Raw genomic sequence first — 13,839 nt, 5'->3', positions numbered from 1 at the left:
CGGCTATATTTTCGTTGCAGTTGTCATCGTTGTTTCGCAGGCCCTGGCCAGTTCAAACCCACCAGCTTTGGTGTATGTGTCCGGCGCCCTACCCACTGAGCTACGAGCACCACCCCCAGCTGTTTTTAGAGACCAGGTCTGGCTCTGGCTCAGGCTGGTCTCAAACTGGTGAGCACAGGCAATCCACCCACCTCGGCCTCCCAGAGTGAGTGCTGGAATTGGTTACAGACATGAGCCACTGGGCCTGCATATTTCTTTACAGATGAGCTGTGTTCATGTATCCCTATGTATGTATAAATTTGCATGTATATGTGAGTATTATTGCATACATGAGCAAGAATGAAAATGCATATATGTATGTGATTTCTTCCCAGAACTATGCCAGGCAAATGTTAGCAACAAAAAAAGAAGTGCAGCCATATTAATAGCAGACAAACAGAAATCAAAATAAATGACACATTTCTTGACATTAAATGACACAGAGAAATAGCACATTTAATAGACGTGAACTTTTATGTTATCGATTTAAGATTTCAACATGGCTTTGAAATCTTAAATCAAATGATGAGAGAAAAATTCTGAGAAAAACACAAGAAAAACTGGACAAATGCACAATTGTTATGATTAATTGTCCTTATGGCAAGTGTTGCCAGGGTCCCACCTATGGTGGAGTTCTTTAGTCGCTAAACTGGGGCGACTTTCTCCCTTCTCTTCTCAGGTGCCTTGAATGCCAAAAACCCTCTAGTGGTCACCAAATACGGGATTCTCCAAGGAAAACAGATGCACGTGGGGAAGACATCCATCCAAGTATTCCTTGGAGTCCCCTTCTCGAAACCTCCTCTGGGTGCCCGCAGGTTTGCTCCCCCAGAACCCCTGGAGCCCTGGAGTGGAATCAGAGATGCCACCACCTACCCACCTGCGTAAGAGCCAGACTGTCAGCTGGAAGGACCCTGAGGAGGGTGGTGAACCCGTGTCTGCCTCTGGGTGGGGCTTTGAACAACACTGAGAACTTATAGTGTGACTACAGGCAGGTCTGGGGCCCATTTGGGACCTCAGTTTCCAAACCTGTATAATGGGCTGATTGGTCTAGGTAGTGTTTAAGGTATTGACAATGCTGTTCTTGGTTTCTCACAGGAGAGCTCCAGACAAGGGGGATGTGGTCATACTGTGCCCTAGGACTTGCTGGGGAGTTGAGTTCTCCTAAATATGTCTGAGGAGCAGGGCTCACTCACCACACACACACCCCCATACACACCCACACACAGTGAGCCCTGAGCTCTTCCCTCTTTCTGGTGAGTCCTATGGCACCACCAGCCCCTCCCTGCAGAGGGACTGCCACCTGGAGAAAGCACCAACTCGGTCTCAGTTGTAAAGTCTCAGGGTTTTGACACCACCCCAGCCAGGCTTAAGCCTTGAGTCACACCAGCACAACTGGGACAATGACTCCCTTTTGAAGCACCAGCCTTGGCAGTTTACCCAGAACAAGTGTATTTTCTATTTATTCAGATTTTTTTAGTAATCCACTGCCCAGAACATTCTGTGGCAATCATTAACAATATTCAGTATTAGTTGGTTAAAACTGGGTTTAGAAAAGTGTTACTTGAGAATTTGGGTGTCAGCTGATATAAAAACCACAACTACGGCTCGGCACCTGTGGCTCAAGCGGCTAAGGCGCCAGCCACATACACCTAAGGTGGCGGGTTCAAATCCCCAGCCCGGGCCCACCAAACAACAATGATGGCTGCAACCAAAAAATAGCCGGGCATTGTGGCGGGCGCCTGTGTTCCCAGCTACTTGGGAGGCGGAGGCAGGAGACTCGCTTGAGCCCAGGAGTTGGAGGTTGCTGTGAGCTGTGATGCCATGGCATTCTACCCAGGGGGATAGCTTGAGGCTCTGTCTCAAAAAAAAAACCAAACAAACAAAAAAAAAACCACAACTACCACCCTGGGTGCCTAGTGGTTAAGAATAGGTTGTCCACTTTTAGAACATAACTGACTGTTACTAGAATACCAGGGTGTTAATTGCTAGAACACAGGTTGTCACTGAGAGAACCCCAGGCATTCTGAACATTCTATGACTATTATTTAGAATCTCAAGGATCAAAAGACAGAACATGAGATGGCATTGTTACAACCATGGAAATCCGGAGTTTGGAAGTTAGGGTGTCACTGTCAATTGTTACAACATGGGCCATAAGTTGCCAGAACAATGGCTGTTCAGAACACAGAGTGTTAAGTGTAGGAATCTGTGGTTTGTTCAGACAACCTCTCTGGGGTGGTGGTTAAGGAGGGAGCAGCGAGAGAGGAGGCTGTTGCAGAGAAGGTAGTTTCCACCAGGATAGTTACACTGGAGGTGGTAGAACGTGATAAGACTATAAATTTGGCTGGGTGCAGTGGTTCATACCTGTAATCCTAGCACTCTGGGAGGCTGAGGCATGTGGATTGCTTGAGCTCAGGAGTTTGAGACCAGCATGAGCAAGCGTAAGACCCCATCTCTACCAAAAATAGAAAAACTAGCTGGGCATAGTGGCACTTGCCTATAGTCTCAGCTACTCAGGAGGCTGAGGCAAGAAGATTGCTTGAACCCAAGAGACTGAGGTTGCTGTGAGCTGTGATGATGCTAGGGTATTCTACCCTGGGTGACAGAGTGAGACTCTGTCTCAGAAACTCTAAATTTATTTTGAAGGTAGAATTGAATTTGAGCCACAGAGAAGAAGAGGAATCATGGATAATGACTAGTTTTTAGCCAGAGCAGAGAAGGGAATAGGGTATTATTTATTGAAATGGGAAGACTAGGGAAGAGCAGGTTTGGGCAAAAAAAGGGTTCGTTTGGGGTGGCACCTATGGCTCAAGGAGTAGAGTGCTAGCCCCATATACTGGAGGTGGTGGGTTCAAATACGACCCCCACCAAAAACTGCAAAAAAAAGAAGGGTTCATTTTGGGGTATGTTAAGTTTGATGTGCTGACAGACATCCATGTGGAGAGGTTGGATAGGTGGGGACTGGAAGCACATTGGTCAATGGTGTGTTGCTGGTGTGAAACCCGGGGCCTGGATGAGAACACCTTGGCAGAGAGAATGGTCAGAAGAGGGTGGAGGCCTGGGTACTCTCACAATGAGGCCTGGGAGAGAAGGAGGAGCCACTGATGAGGTGGCAGGAAAATCAGGAAAACAGGGCATTACAGGAGCCTTTGAAAGAAAGCTGTTGGAGAGGGGGGACATAGTCAATGTCAGGGGCTGCTAGGGCAAGTAAGATGATGACAGAAACTTAGCAAGGTAGAGGTCATTGGTCACCATGGCAGGAAGGGCTTTGGTGGTGGGATAGGAACAGAAGCCTCAGCTATTCATAACTCCAGTTCTGGCTTTCTTGGTAAAATGCTAGGTGGGTTTATTGGGCAGTGCCTTAATATCAATGTTAGCTGCTGCCAAGAAGTCAAGCAAGAAAGACAAAAACAATCTGCAAAGATTGAGATGAACTGCCTGCCGGTGACTTTGGAGAGGCTGGGTGGGGGTGGAGGGAAAGATAATCTGTTAAAAAGTTTCATACACATACCCCAAAAAGTTTCACCCCAGGGAAAGAGAGATAAGATAGTTGCTGGGAATGTGGATGGGAGACAGAAAATTTGAATCAAGGTGTGTTGAAGTGCTGTTGGAAGGACTGTAGAGAGTGAGCTGGTGATGCTCTGGAACAGGCTAGGACAAGAGGAGAAGGGAGCAGAGGAATGGGCAGACAAGTTCCCTGAACCCAATCAACTGTTATGAGAATAGTCACCCTAGAGGTGGGGCCAGTAGGGAGAAAAGGTGAGGTGGCAGAACAGCCCATGCTCCATAAATACCCCAAATGTCCACACAGTACGGTCTTGGGCCCAGGCCAGGACTCAGATGAGTCCACCTCCATCCCTGCCCTCAGGGACTGTGTGTTCTCTTGGGGAGAAAAACAACCGATTGAAATAATGCCAACCAGTATTAAAGTCAACAGTGGATAGAGCTTTGGGAGCATAGAAAGGGAAGTGAGCAGCACAGAAGGTACTCCTTGAGCTAGGCCTTAAACATGAGGAGTTTGCTGGGCAAACCAGAAGGCATTGGGCAGAGAAGACAGAGGTACAGGGGCCTGGAGGTGGGAGATAAGGGACCATATGTATTTGGAGCAAAGGGTGGCTGGGAAGATGACTGGATGAAAGGAGGGTCTGGGTCAGTGTGGGTGAGTCTGGGCTTTATCCTGAGAGCAGTTGGGAGCCAGGAAAGGCTTTTAAAAAAAGTATTGCTTGTGGTTTGGCGCCAGTAGCACAGTGGTTATGATACCAGCTGAGGCTCGTGGGTTCGAAACTGGCCTGGGCCAGCTAAACAACAATGACAACTGCAGCAACAAAAACAACAAAAATAGCCAGGCACTGTGGTGGGCACCTGTAGTCCTAGCTACTTCAGAGGCTGAGGCAAGAGAATTGCTTAAGCCCAAGAGTTTGAGGTTGCTGTGAGCTGTGACATGACAGCACTCTACTGAGGGCAACAAAGTGAGACTGTCTCAAAAATATATATAGTTTGTTCTTATTGATCCCTCATAACTGTACATATTAGGGGCTGTTTTAGGAAGGGGAGTGACATGGTCAGCCAGAGTGTGGAGGGCATACTGGGAAAGGAATGTGAAGAGGTTGGAGCACTATCCAGAACAGAGATGGTGATGGCCTTAATAGGGCAGCAGTCCTGGGGCGGGAGGAAAGGGGCCATATTCTAGAGCCCGAGGCAGAAGGGTGACTGAATGGTGGGGGTCAGGGGGAAGGGCATGAAAGACAGGGAGATCTGCCTTGACAGCAAGCACCGACAGTGTCTTAAACAGGAGCAGGGACTGTTTCCCAGGGCAGACCCCTAGGGTGAGGCGCAAGGCAGAGGGAAGGTTTTTAGGGAAGGTAACCTGCTTCCCCATCCTACACCCTAAGGCTAGTGTCGACCTCTTGGACACTGACACACGCACACTTGCCCGCACAGAGGCTGCCTAGACTTTACTGCAGAACCTGGGTTGAAACCATTCTCCCCATTGCTGCCGCCTTTGCAGCGGCCTCAACATCTCGCCTGCAGGTGTCTTCAGGAGTCCTGGGGGCAGATAACCTCCATGTACTTTAACACGCGGAAACATTATAAGTGGCTGCGCTTCAGTGAGGACTGTCTATATGTGAACGTGTATGCGCCAGCACGAGCGCAAGGGGACCCTCCGATGCCGGTGAGTAATCGATCTTCAACTACTCTCCCTCCCACTCTGCCACCCCACCGCCCCACTCAGGCCATAGCCTTCCTCGCCCAGGTGATGGTATGGTTCCCGGGAGGCGCCTTCCTCGTGGGCTCCGCTTCTACGTACGAGGGCTCCGAGTTCGCCGCCCGCGAGCAAGTGGTGCTGGTGTTCCTGCAGCACAGGCTCGGCATCCTGGGCTTCCTGAGGTGGGCGGGGCCTCCTGGGGACTCGGGCTCTGGGCGGAGGAAGCCGGGACTGGGTGGAAGGAAAGGGCGTGGCTTACGGGGAAGGGCCCGCTTGCCTAGTGTGGCAGGGGCGGGTCCTGATGCTCAGTGGAAGGGGCGGGCGCTCCCTCTGGTCTCAAAGGGACCGGCCTATCTCTGAGGAAGGGGGTGTGGTCGCAGGACTGGGTCTCCGAGGGGCGAGGTAGGCGGGTGGGAATCCTATGCACCTCCACTGTCGAAGCCTAGGACCCTGACCATGATCCCTGCCCACCCAGCACGGGCGACAGCCACGCCCGCGGGAACTGGGCGCTGCTGGACCAGGTAGCGGCTCTGCGCTGGGTGCAGGACAACATATTGGCCTTCGGTGGAGACCCCAGTTCTGTGACCCTTTTCGGCCAGTCATCCGGGGCCATGTGCGTCTCAGGACTGGTGAGTTCAATGCCCGGAGGGACCCTGCGCGGTGGAGGCCAGTATGTTCACACAAGTGTTTCCTTCACTGCACAGACAACTGTGCAGATATGCGTGTACATGAACATGTCTGTTACAGACATGCCCTCAAACCCTGATAAAACCACCTCTCACAGCCTAAGGTGTCTGCACTTATGGGAAAATCAAACCCCCAGAAGGGCAATGCTGAGACTTGGGGTAATCAGCACCTCTCACCTTCCCCCAGAGCTCTAGCCCATGAACAGAGTCTGCCATCTGCCCCTTGTGCAGGGCTGGGCCCACAGACCAGGTGAGGCTGGAGTCAGGGGGCCTGAGTTGGAGACAGGGCCTTGCCTCTAGTGGGTCACTACTGACCTGGAATGTTCCTGGAATGTGGGTGTAAGGTAAGGTACCCTGTGAGGGCCAAATGGCTGGGAAATGAACACATGACATGGGGCCTTGCTGGCCACAGTAATAATAATACTCAACGCCTGAGAAATTTCTGTGTGGCAGACCCTCTTCTATGTACCTTGTGGATATTCATTCATTTAATCCCTCAGCAGTCCAAAAAGAAAAGTAGTGTTTTCATTCCCATTCTCCAGATGAAGAAACAGGCATGGAAAAGTGAAGCAACTGTATTCAAACTGTATTGGAAAACATGGAAAGAGTTTAAGATCAGATTTATATTTAGATAAATGGCTTACTCCGCTGCATGGGACTGGGCGGGTAGGAAGCAGGAGTAGAGACTTACAAACCAACTGAGTAGGGGTAGGTATTATCTCAAGGGAGCTGGTTCTAAAGCAGAGGCAGAAAGAATGATAAACAGCATAGCTCAGAGTGATACAGGAGGCCAGATGCACAGGATTGAGGCAGGTGGGGTCTGGGGATGGATAGAGGAGATAGGGAAGGCCCCTAGTGTTGGGTGGATGGTGTGGGGTACAGGATGCCACCCAGATGGGATGGGATGGAGCAGATTTAGGGCACATAAAGTCTGATGTAACCAAGGGGCAGAATGGGAGGCACAGGATGTACTTCTTCCTCAAACTTGGGCAATTGAAAGAGCCTGAGAGCTGTCACACAGGTAACTGGGGCTAGGATTCTTCCCACTAGCCTCTCTTTTCTAGCCCCAAAGCAGAGAGACCTCTTCTCTATACCAGAAGATCCTCTCCCACAACCTCAAATCCCTTCTGGAAGCCCAGAGGGGTTTGGGCTTTATCGCAATGCCCACAGCACAGACCAGAGGCAGAAAGGCACTGGCTCTAGGTCTAGAATAGCAACCTAGGACTCCTGACTCCCTCCCAGCTGCTTGCCCTCCCTGGGTTCCCTCTGGCTACCCAATGATGGCCCAAATGGCCCTACATGGGCATATCATGGGTACCTCATTCTCTACCTTTATAGATAATGTCACCCCTTGCCAGAGGTCTCTTCCATAGGGCCATTTCCCAGAGTGGCACTGCAATACTCAAATTCTTCATCACACCTGACCCACTGAAAGTGGCCAAGGTGGGTGCCTCTCTTCCCCCAGCAAGGAGGGAGGGCTCAGCAGGAGGGGCAGGATGAAAGCACTCCCAAGCTCCACCCCCACCCCTTCTCTCTACAGAAGGTTGCCCACCTAGCTGGCTGTGATCATAATAACACACAGATTCTGGTAGAGTGCCTGAGGGCACTCTCAGGGGCCAAGGTTATGCATGTGTCCAAGAAGATGGTAAGTAGAGCATTCCAGCTGCCTGAATTGGCTGCCTGCTGGCCACCTTCCTCTCCTGGTACCCAGCCATACCCAGCTACTTCCCCAGAGACCCTGTCTCAGGAGCACCTTGGGGACACTTCTGTAACTCTAATCTCCTCCTCTCCTATAGAGATTCTTCCACCTGCACCAGAACTCCCAGGAAGACCCTCAAGATGTAAGCAGGCCACATTCTACAATTCAAGTTTTCTTTTTTCCCTTTTTTTCTTCCTTTCTTCCCTCCCTCCTTCTTCCTTCCTTCTTTCTTTCTTTCCTTTTTTTTTCTTTCTTTCTTTTCTTTTTCTTGACAGAGTCTTGCTCTGTTGCCCAGGCTGGAGTGCAGTGGGGCATGATCATAACTCATTGTAACCTGGAACTTTTGGGCTCAAGTAATCCTCCCACCTTAGCTTCAAACTCCTGGGCTCTGGAGGGGGACCTGCTGAGCTGGGCACCCAAGGTCACAGAAAACCCGGGAGGATATATGGGAGGACTAGCTGGAAATGCCCCCTTGCTTTGTAGATTACATGGTTCATGACCCCTGTGGTGGACGGTGTCGTGTTCCCAGATGACCCTGTGGTGCTCCTGACTCGGGGACAAGTTTCACCTGTACCCTACCTTCTGGGTGTCAACAACCTGGAGTTCAATTGGCTCTTGCCTTATGTGAGTAGGAGGGATGCTCACTATAGTGGAGGTAGCCAAGGCTTCCCCTTGGGCAGTGCTGGGCACCAGGTCAGATATCAATAGCCCTTCTGGGGATGCCCTTGTGTTTGGGAGCCTCCTGTAGTGAAAACTGACCAGGAATGATGGAAGGGAGGAGGAGAGGATTATGGCCTCTTGGAGGTTTGGGAGCCCCAAATTCTCAGCTCATAGTTTAGATGGTTTATGACATCCATTCCCAAGCCTCCAGCCAACTGCAAATCATGGGGCCTTCCCTTGGATCCAGGTAGATGCCCCAGCTCAGAATGGACCCCACCACCCCAACCCTAGCCCCAGCCCCACTTCAGCTCTGGCCCAGGTGGTAGTGATGGACAGGATCAGAGCAAAAGGGCAGGATGGAGTCATTAGCCCTCCCTGGGCTGTAAGCTCTGCATAGGTAAGACACTTAGGACCTGGTGTAGCTCTGGCCAGAGTCCCTCTAGATCAGTGGTTCTCAACATTCCTAATGCTGTGGTCCTTTAATACAGTTCCTGTGGGTTGCGACCCACAGGTTGAGAACCGCGCTGCTCTAGATGCTCAGGCCTGACCCATATCTGGGTCCTTGCAAACAGATCATGAAGTTCCCGCTAAACCAGCATAAACCGAAAAAAGCCATGGTCAAGATACTCTGGAGTATCATCACCCTGTTGGTAAGGGCTGAGGTGATAAGGGTACTCAGTTTTAACAGGGCTGACTCCTTTTTTACTAGTAGCTATTCTTTGCAAGGGGCTTCCACCAAGGTAGGGGTCTTTCTTAGAGGGCCTGGGGTTTGGCCTGGGATCAGATGGCTGTTGATGGGCAAGGTCCCCCAGGCATCCCTCAGAGTCATGGGAAGCAATTGTAGTAAAATCAGGTATAAGAATCAGCAGAGAGGGAGATCTTTCCTAGAAAGCTCCCCTTTCCCCCTCCTCCAGGTAAAATGTCCTAAGGGATTGAACCTGGGTGTAAGTCACTGATGGGCCCACCTCTAGCCCAGCTGGCACCCACAGTTTAGGGTGAGTATGGCCTTCCCACTCAGAATATCACCAAGGAGCAGGTACCACTTGTGATGGAGGAGTACCTGGGTGACATCAATGAGCATGACTGGAAGATGTTCCAAAACCACTTGATGGACATAGCTGAAGATGCCTCCTTTGTGTACACCACACTGCAGACTGCCCGCTACCACCGGGGTATGTGGGTCCCCAAAAGTGCCTACACTAGCCTGATCCACTCTCCAGCTATGTTACCTACCAGCTGGGCTTACCAACTGTTCACCTACTCTGTCTGCAATTCTGGCCTAGTGTAAGATTTCAAGACACCACAGAGGAGGCAGCAAGCTGTCAACTGTAAGAAGGGCCATTCCTGGCTCGGCGCCTATAGCTCAACCGGCTAAGGCGCCAGCCACGTACACCTAAGGTGGCGGGTTCGAATCCCCAGCCCAGACCCGCCAAACAACAATGACGGCTGCAACCAAAAAATAGCCGGGCGTTGTGGCGGGCGCCTGTGGTCCCAGCTACTTGGGAGGCGGAGGCAGGAGACTCGCTTGAGCCCAGGAGTTGGAGGTTGCTGTGAGCTGTAATGCCACGGCACTCTACCCAGGGGTACAGCTTGAGGCTCTGTCTCAAAAAAAAAAAAAAAAAAAAAAGAAGGGCCATTCCTTAGTGACAAGGGCAGGACTTAAGCCATCCCAGAGGAGTGGTCAGGGAAGGCTTCTTGGCTTAGAGGCACCTTGGAAGTCGTCCCCAGGCTAATTGGGGATTGGGGAACACGTGGGTGAGAGGTCAAAGGTAGGACTGGAAAGGGCAGACACTAAAGACCCTTCAATGCCAGGCCAAGTAAGGAAGGTTCAGAATAGGGAAAAGAAGGCTACCATTATCCTTGCCACAATCCCATGAATTAGGTTTTAGCATCCTCAGTCTGCAGATGAGGAATTACAGCTCAGAGAAGTTGAGTGATTTGCTGGAGGTCACAAAGCTAATGAGTAGTACAGACAATATTCAAATTTGCTCCCTTGATTCTGACGCCAAAGGGTTTTCTCTTGCTTGATGCAGGTAGGTGGGATGCATGGGGTGGGAGGGAAGCCCAGGCTGAAGCCTTTCCTGCAGCCTTCCTCAGTTTCCCTCTTCACAGATGCTGGCCTCCCTGTCTACCTGTATGAGTTTGAGCGCCACACTCCTAGTGGCATAATTGTTAAACCCCGCACTGACGGGGCAGACCATGGGGACGAGATTCACTTCATCTTCGGGAGCCCCTTCTCCAAAGGTGCTAAAGTCCCACCTGAAATCCCCACTGGGTGTCCAGTCTCCCACTTTTGTATGCAGACCCACCTTGCCATTGTCTGGCTAGCCATTGTCTGGGATGCTCTCTCAAACAAAAGTCTTCTGCCATAGAAGAAGTGGCAACGGAGCAGGGTGGGATGTCAGCACTCCCCACGCTGTCCCAAATATCATATCCCATTCTACCCCTAGGCCCTTCTGCAGGTGAAGAAAAGGCGCTTAGTCTCCAGATGATGAAATATTGGGCCAACTTTGCCCGAACAGGGTGAGTCTGACCCCATGACACATGTCTTTCTGCCCAGTGCTAGACCCAATGGCTGCCTACTTTAGTCCCTGAATGTCCCACAGGAACTGCCCAGTCAGCCTGACCAGAGTGTCCCTTCTCCCCCACCTTTCCCCAGCCAGTCACCAGATTCCTAAATTTCTCTAGAATGTATCCCTCACTGTCCATGATACACACTCTTCATCCACTCAAGCATTCAACAGCCATTCCCCGCTGTTATCTCTCATTCCAGCCCTGGAACTGGGTACTGGGATTCAAGGCTATTATAGACATGGGCACCATCCTCCAGTAGCTCCCCCAGATTGGCATACTAAGAGCTGTACTAGGGGAGCACAAGGCACTCTGAGAGCAAAAAGAGGTATCTGTCTCAGCCTGGTGGGCAGGGGAGGCTTCCTGGTGGAGGCAACATCTAAGCTGAGCTTTGACTAGCCTTCCATTTTCCTATGACTGCCTTCTCTCCTAGCCATTCTCCTTAGAGGGGTCTTTTTGAAATCACATCTAATCGTATCACTCACCTCCTTCAAACCTTTCATGGCTTCTCTCTGACTCCAGAATAAAAACCAGACCCTTAACCTGGTTTGAAAGGCCTTTCAGAATCTTTCCTGTGTCTTCCCCTTCCACATCCATCCCCTTCACACACACTACATTTTTAACTGTGCTTTTTCCAAAAGCCTTGATCTTTCATAACTCTAAACATGACCTATACTGTTCCCTCTGTGTAGAAGCCTCCCCTCGCCACACACACACTTTCCTACTTAAAGTTCTGACTAAATATCATCTCCGTGGCTAGGTGCAGTAGCTCATGCCTGTAATCCCAGCATTTTGGGAAACTGAGGCAAGAGGATAGCTTGAGGCCAGGTGTTCAAGGCCACCCTGGGCAACATAGCAAGACCTTGTCCCTACAACAAATTAAAATAGCCAGGTGTGGTGGTACGTGCTGTAGCCTAGCTGCTCTGTAGGCCAAGGCCAGAGGATTGCTTGAACCCAGGAGTTCAAATTCACAGTGAGCTATGATCACGCTACTACACTCCAGCCTTGGCAACACAGCAAGAATTTGTCTCGAAAATAAAATGGTAGGCTCGGCGCCTACAGCTCAGTGGCTAGGGCGCCAGCCACATACACTGGAGCTGGCAAGTTCAAACCCAGCCTGGGTCTGCCAAACAACAATGACAACTACAACCAAAAAATAGCTGGGCATTGTGGCGGGTGCCTGTAGTCCCAGCACTTGGGAGGCTGAGGCAAGAGAATAGCTTAAGCCCAAGAGTTTGAGGTTGTTGTGAGCTGTGATATTACAGCACTCTACTGAGGGTAACATAGTGAGACACTCTCTCTCTCAAAAAAAAAAAAAAAGAATAAAAATAAAATAAAATGATAAATGTCATTTATGTGTAAAGTCCTCTTAGATCCCAGCTCCCAAGGGGAAAGTAGATGAGGAAAGGATGCGATTAGGAGGCAAGATGAAGAGAAACATGAATAATCCTTTCTCCTTCCTCCTCCTGGGCAGGAATCCCAATGGTGGGAAGCTTCCCTACTGGCCACGCTATGACAAAGATGAAAAGTACCTGCAGCTGGATTTTACTACAAGAGTGGGTGTGAAGCTCAAGGAGAAGAAGATGGCTTTTTGGACAAGGCTGCATCAGCCTCAAAGACCTGAGGAACAGAGGCAATTCTGAGGGTGCCTATGTAGGGTTTATCCCATCCAGACCTTGGGGAGATGGGCCATAGACACATCCGGGACAAGAATCCTGCCCACCCCAATCTAGGACCTTCAGGTGCTCCCTACTGCCTCCCCACCAGAGCTGGAGCCTTAGCAGCCTGTTGGGAGCTCTGGCCCCCTCTGCAGCCTGACATCACATGATGCCCCAGTTCATTATCTACATTAGATTAGGCCAGACCCTTTCACCACCGCATGATGCCCAGCTCCCCAGCCTCAAGGCAACCCCTCCTCTCCCTCCTCCTATCCTTCAAGATCTACTTGCATTCCCTTCTTTTGGGAAATCCACTCAGACCACCACTGCCCATCACTGTGTTGTACCCAGAATTTCCCTGAGTCCCTGAGCCCACGAAGGGATGAACCGAGACACACTCCGATGTAAAAGCAAGAGGCAAGCTTTATTTGGCAAACTCGAATTCAGACCCTCTCTTGGCAAACATACCAAGGAAGGCCCCGAGCCTAGGGCGTTGGAAAGTTTTATAGGGTACAGAAAGCAAGAAGGGTGAAGAAGGGTGGGGTACATTTTTGATTGGCGGTTGGGGTATGGGAAAGTATGGATGACTGGTGGTCAGGGTTTGGGGAAGTACGGGAGGCTCTGGATTGGTATAGGTATGAGGGGTGGGGGATTTCCTAACTGAGGTGAGGGAGGGGGCTTGGGGTGGTATGGAACAAGAGGGCTGGGGTACACTTCTGATTGGCTGGCTGGGAGGTTTGATTTCGGGGAAAGGCCAGGGTTTTGGGGAAGCTGAAGCTTATTATCTAAGATGGCGGCGGGGGCTCAAAATGAGGAACAGAACTGAGGCAGTAAACAACAAAATGGCGCTGGTCTGGCCCTCTCAACTGCACCCAGCTTGTCATTTACCTTCCATCCTGCTCAATCTTGTGCCTGTTCATATTAGCCTGTGAGGCTTTGGGCAGGGTATTTGTGACATGGAGCAAAGCTTTGATAGCTTGAGATCTTCTCCCCTACCCACACTTGTCTCCCCCAGGGCCCCTTCAAAATCTGCACACAGGGATGGCCCTCAATAAAGATGTGTTGGCTTGACCTGAATTTCTCTGCCTAGAAAATGGATAGGGGAAATGAATGGTGTCTGATTTGAGTCCTTGGAGGAGGGGAGCGTTGCTGCCTGCTCCTTCCTCAGCTGCATCTGCTATGCTACTCTCAGGGGTGCTGCAGCAAAGTTGCCTGGGCTACAAAATACATGGCTTTTTTCTTCACAGTCTCAAGTGCATGCGTCAGGACATCAGAACAGTCACCCCTTGCTCATTGTCCATGGTTTAGTCCATGGGCAAA

At 50.7% G+C, this 13,839-nt stretch overlaps 1 protein-coding gene across 2 annotated transcripts; it reads left to right on the top strand.

The window, feature by feature from the left end:
- The first annotated feature begins 4,006 nt into the window (after nt 1–4,006).
- CES4A (carboxylesterase 4A) lies at nt 4,007–13,162 on the top strand. Of its 2 annotated transcripts, XM_023518891.1 has the most exons (13): nt 4,007–4,098; nt 5,071–5,212; nt 5,294–5,427; nt 5,721–5,874; nt 7,270–7,374; nt 7,472–7,576; nt 7,728–7,772; nt 8,114–8,254; nt 8,863–8,940; nt 9,309–9,462; nt 10,403–10,534; nt 10,741–10,813; nt 12,336–12,504. In XM_023518891.1, the coding sequence occupies exons 1-13, from the start codon at nt 4,049–4,051 to the stop codon at nt 12,502–12,504; spliced, it is 1,482 nt and encodes a 493-aa protein (XP_023374659.1). In that variant the 5' UTR covers nt 4,007–4,048. The 2 variants fall into 2 exon arrangements, with proteins under 2 accessions (XP_023374659.1, XP_023374660.1); XM_023518892.1 differs by lacking the exon at nt 8,863–8,940 and having other exon boundaries at nt 12,336–13,162.
- The last annotated feature ends 677 nt before the right edge of the window (nt 13,163–13,839 follow it).

Source organism: Otolemur garnettii, unplaced genomic scaffold, assembly GCF_000181295.1.
Source record: "Otolemur garnettii isolate 467f Iridium unplaced genomic scaffold, OtoGar3 scaffold00151, whole genome shotgun sequence".
Classification (NCBI taxonomy): Eukaryota; Metazoa; Chordata; class Mammalia; order Primates; family Galagidae; genus Otolemur; species Otolemur garnettii.
This window is presented reverse-complemented; position numbering and strand designations above follow the sequence as displayed.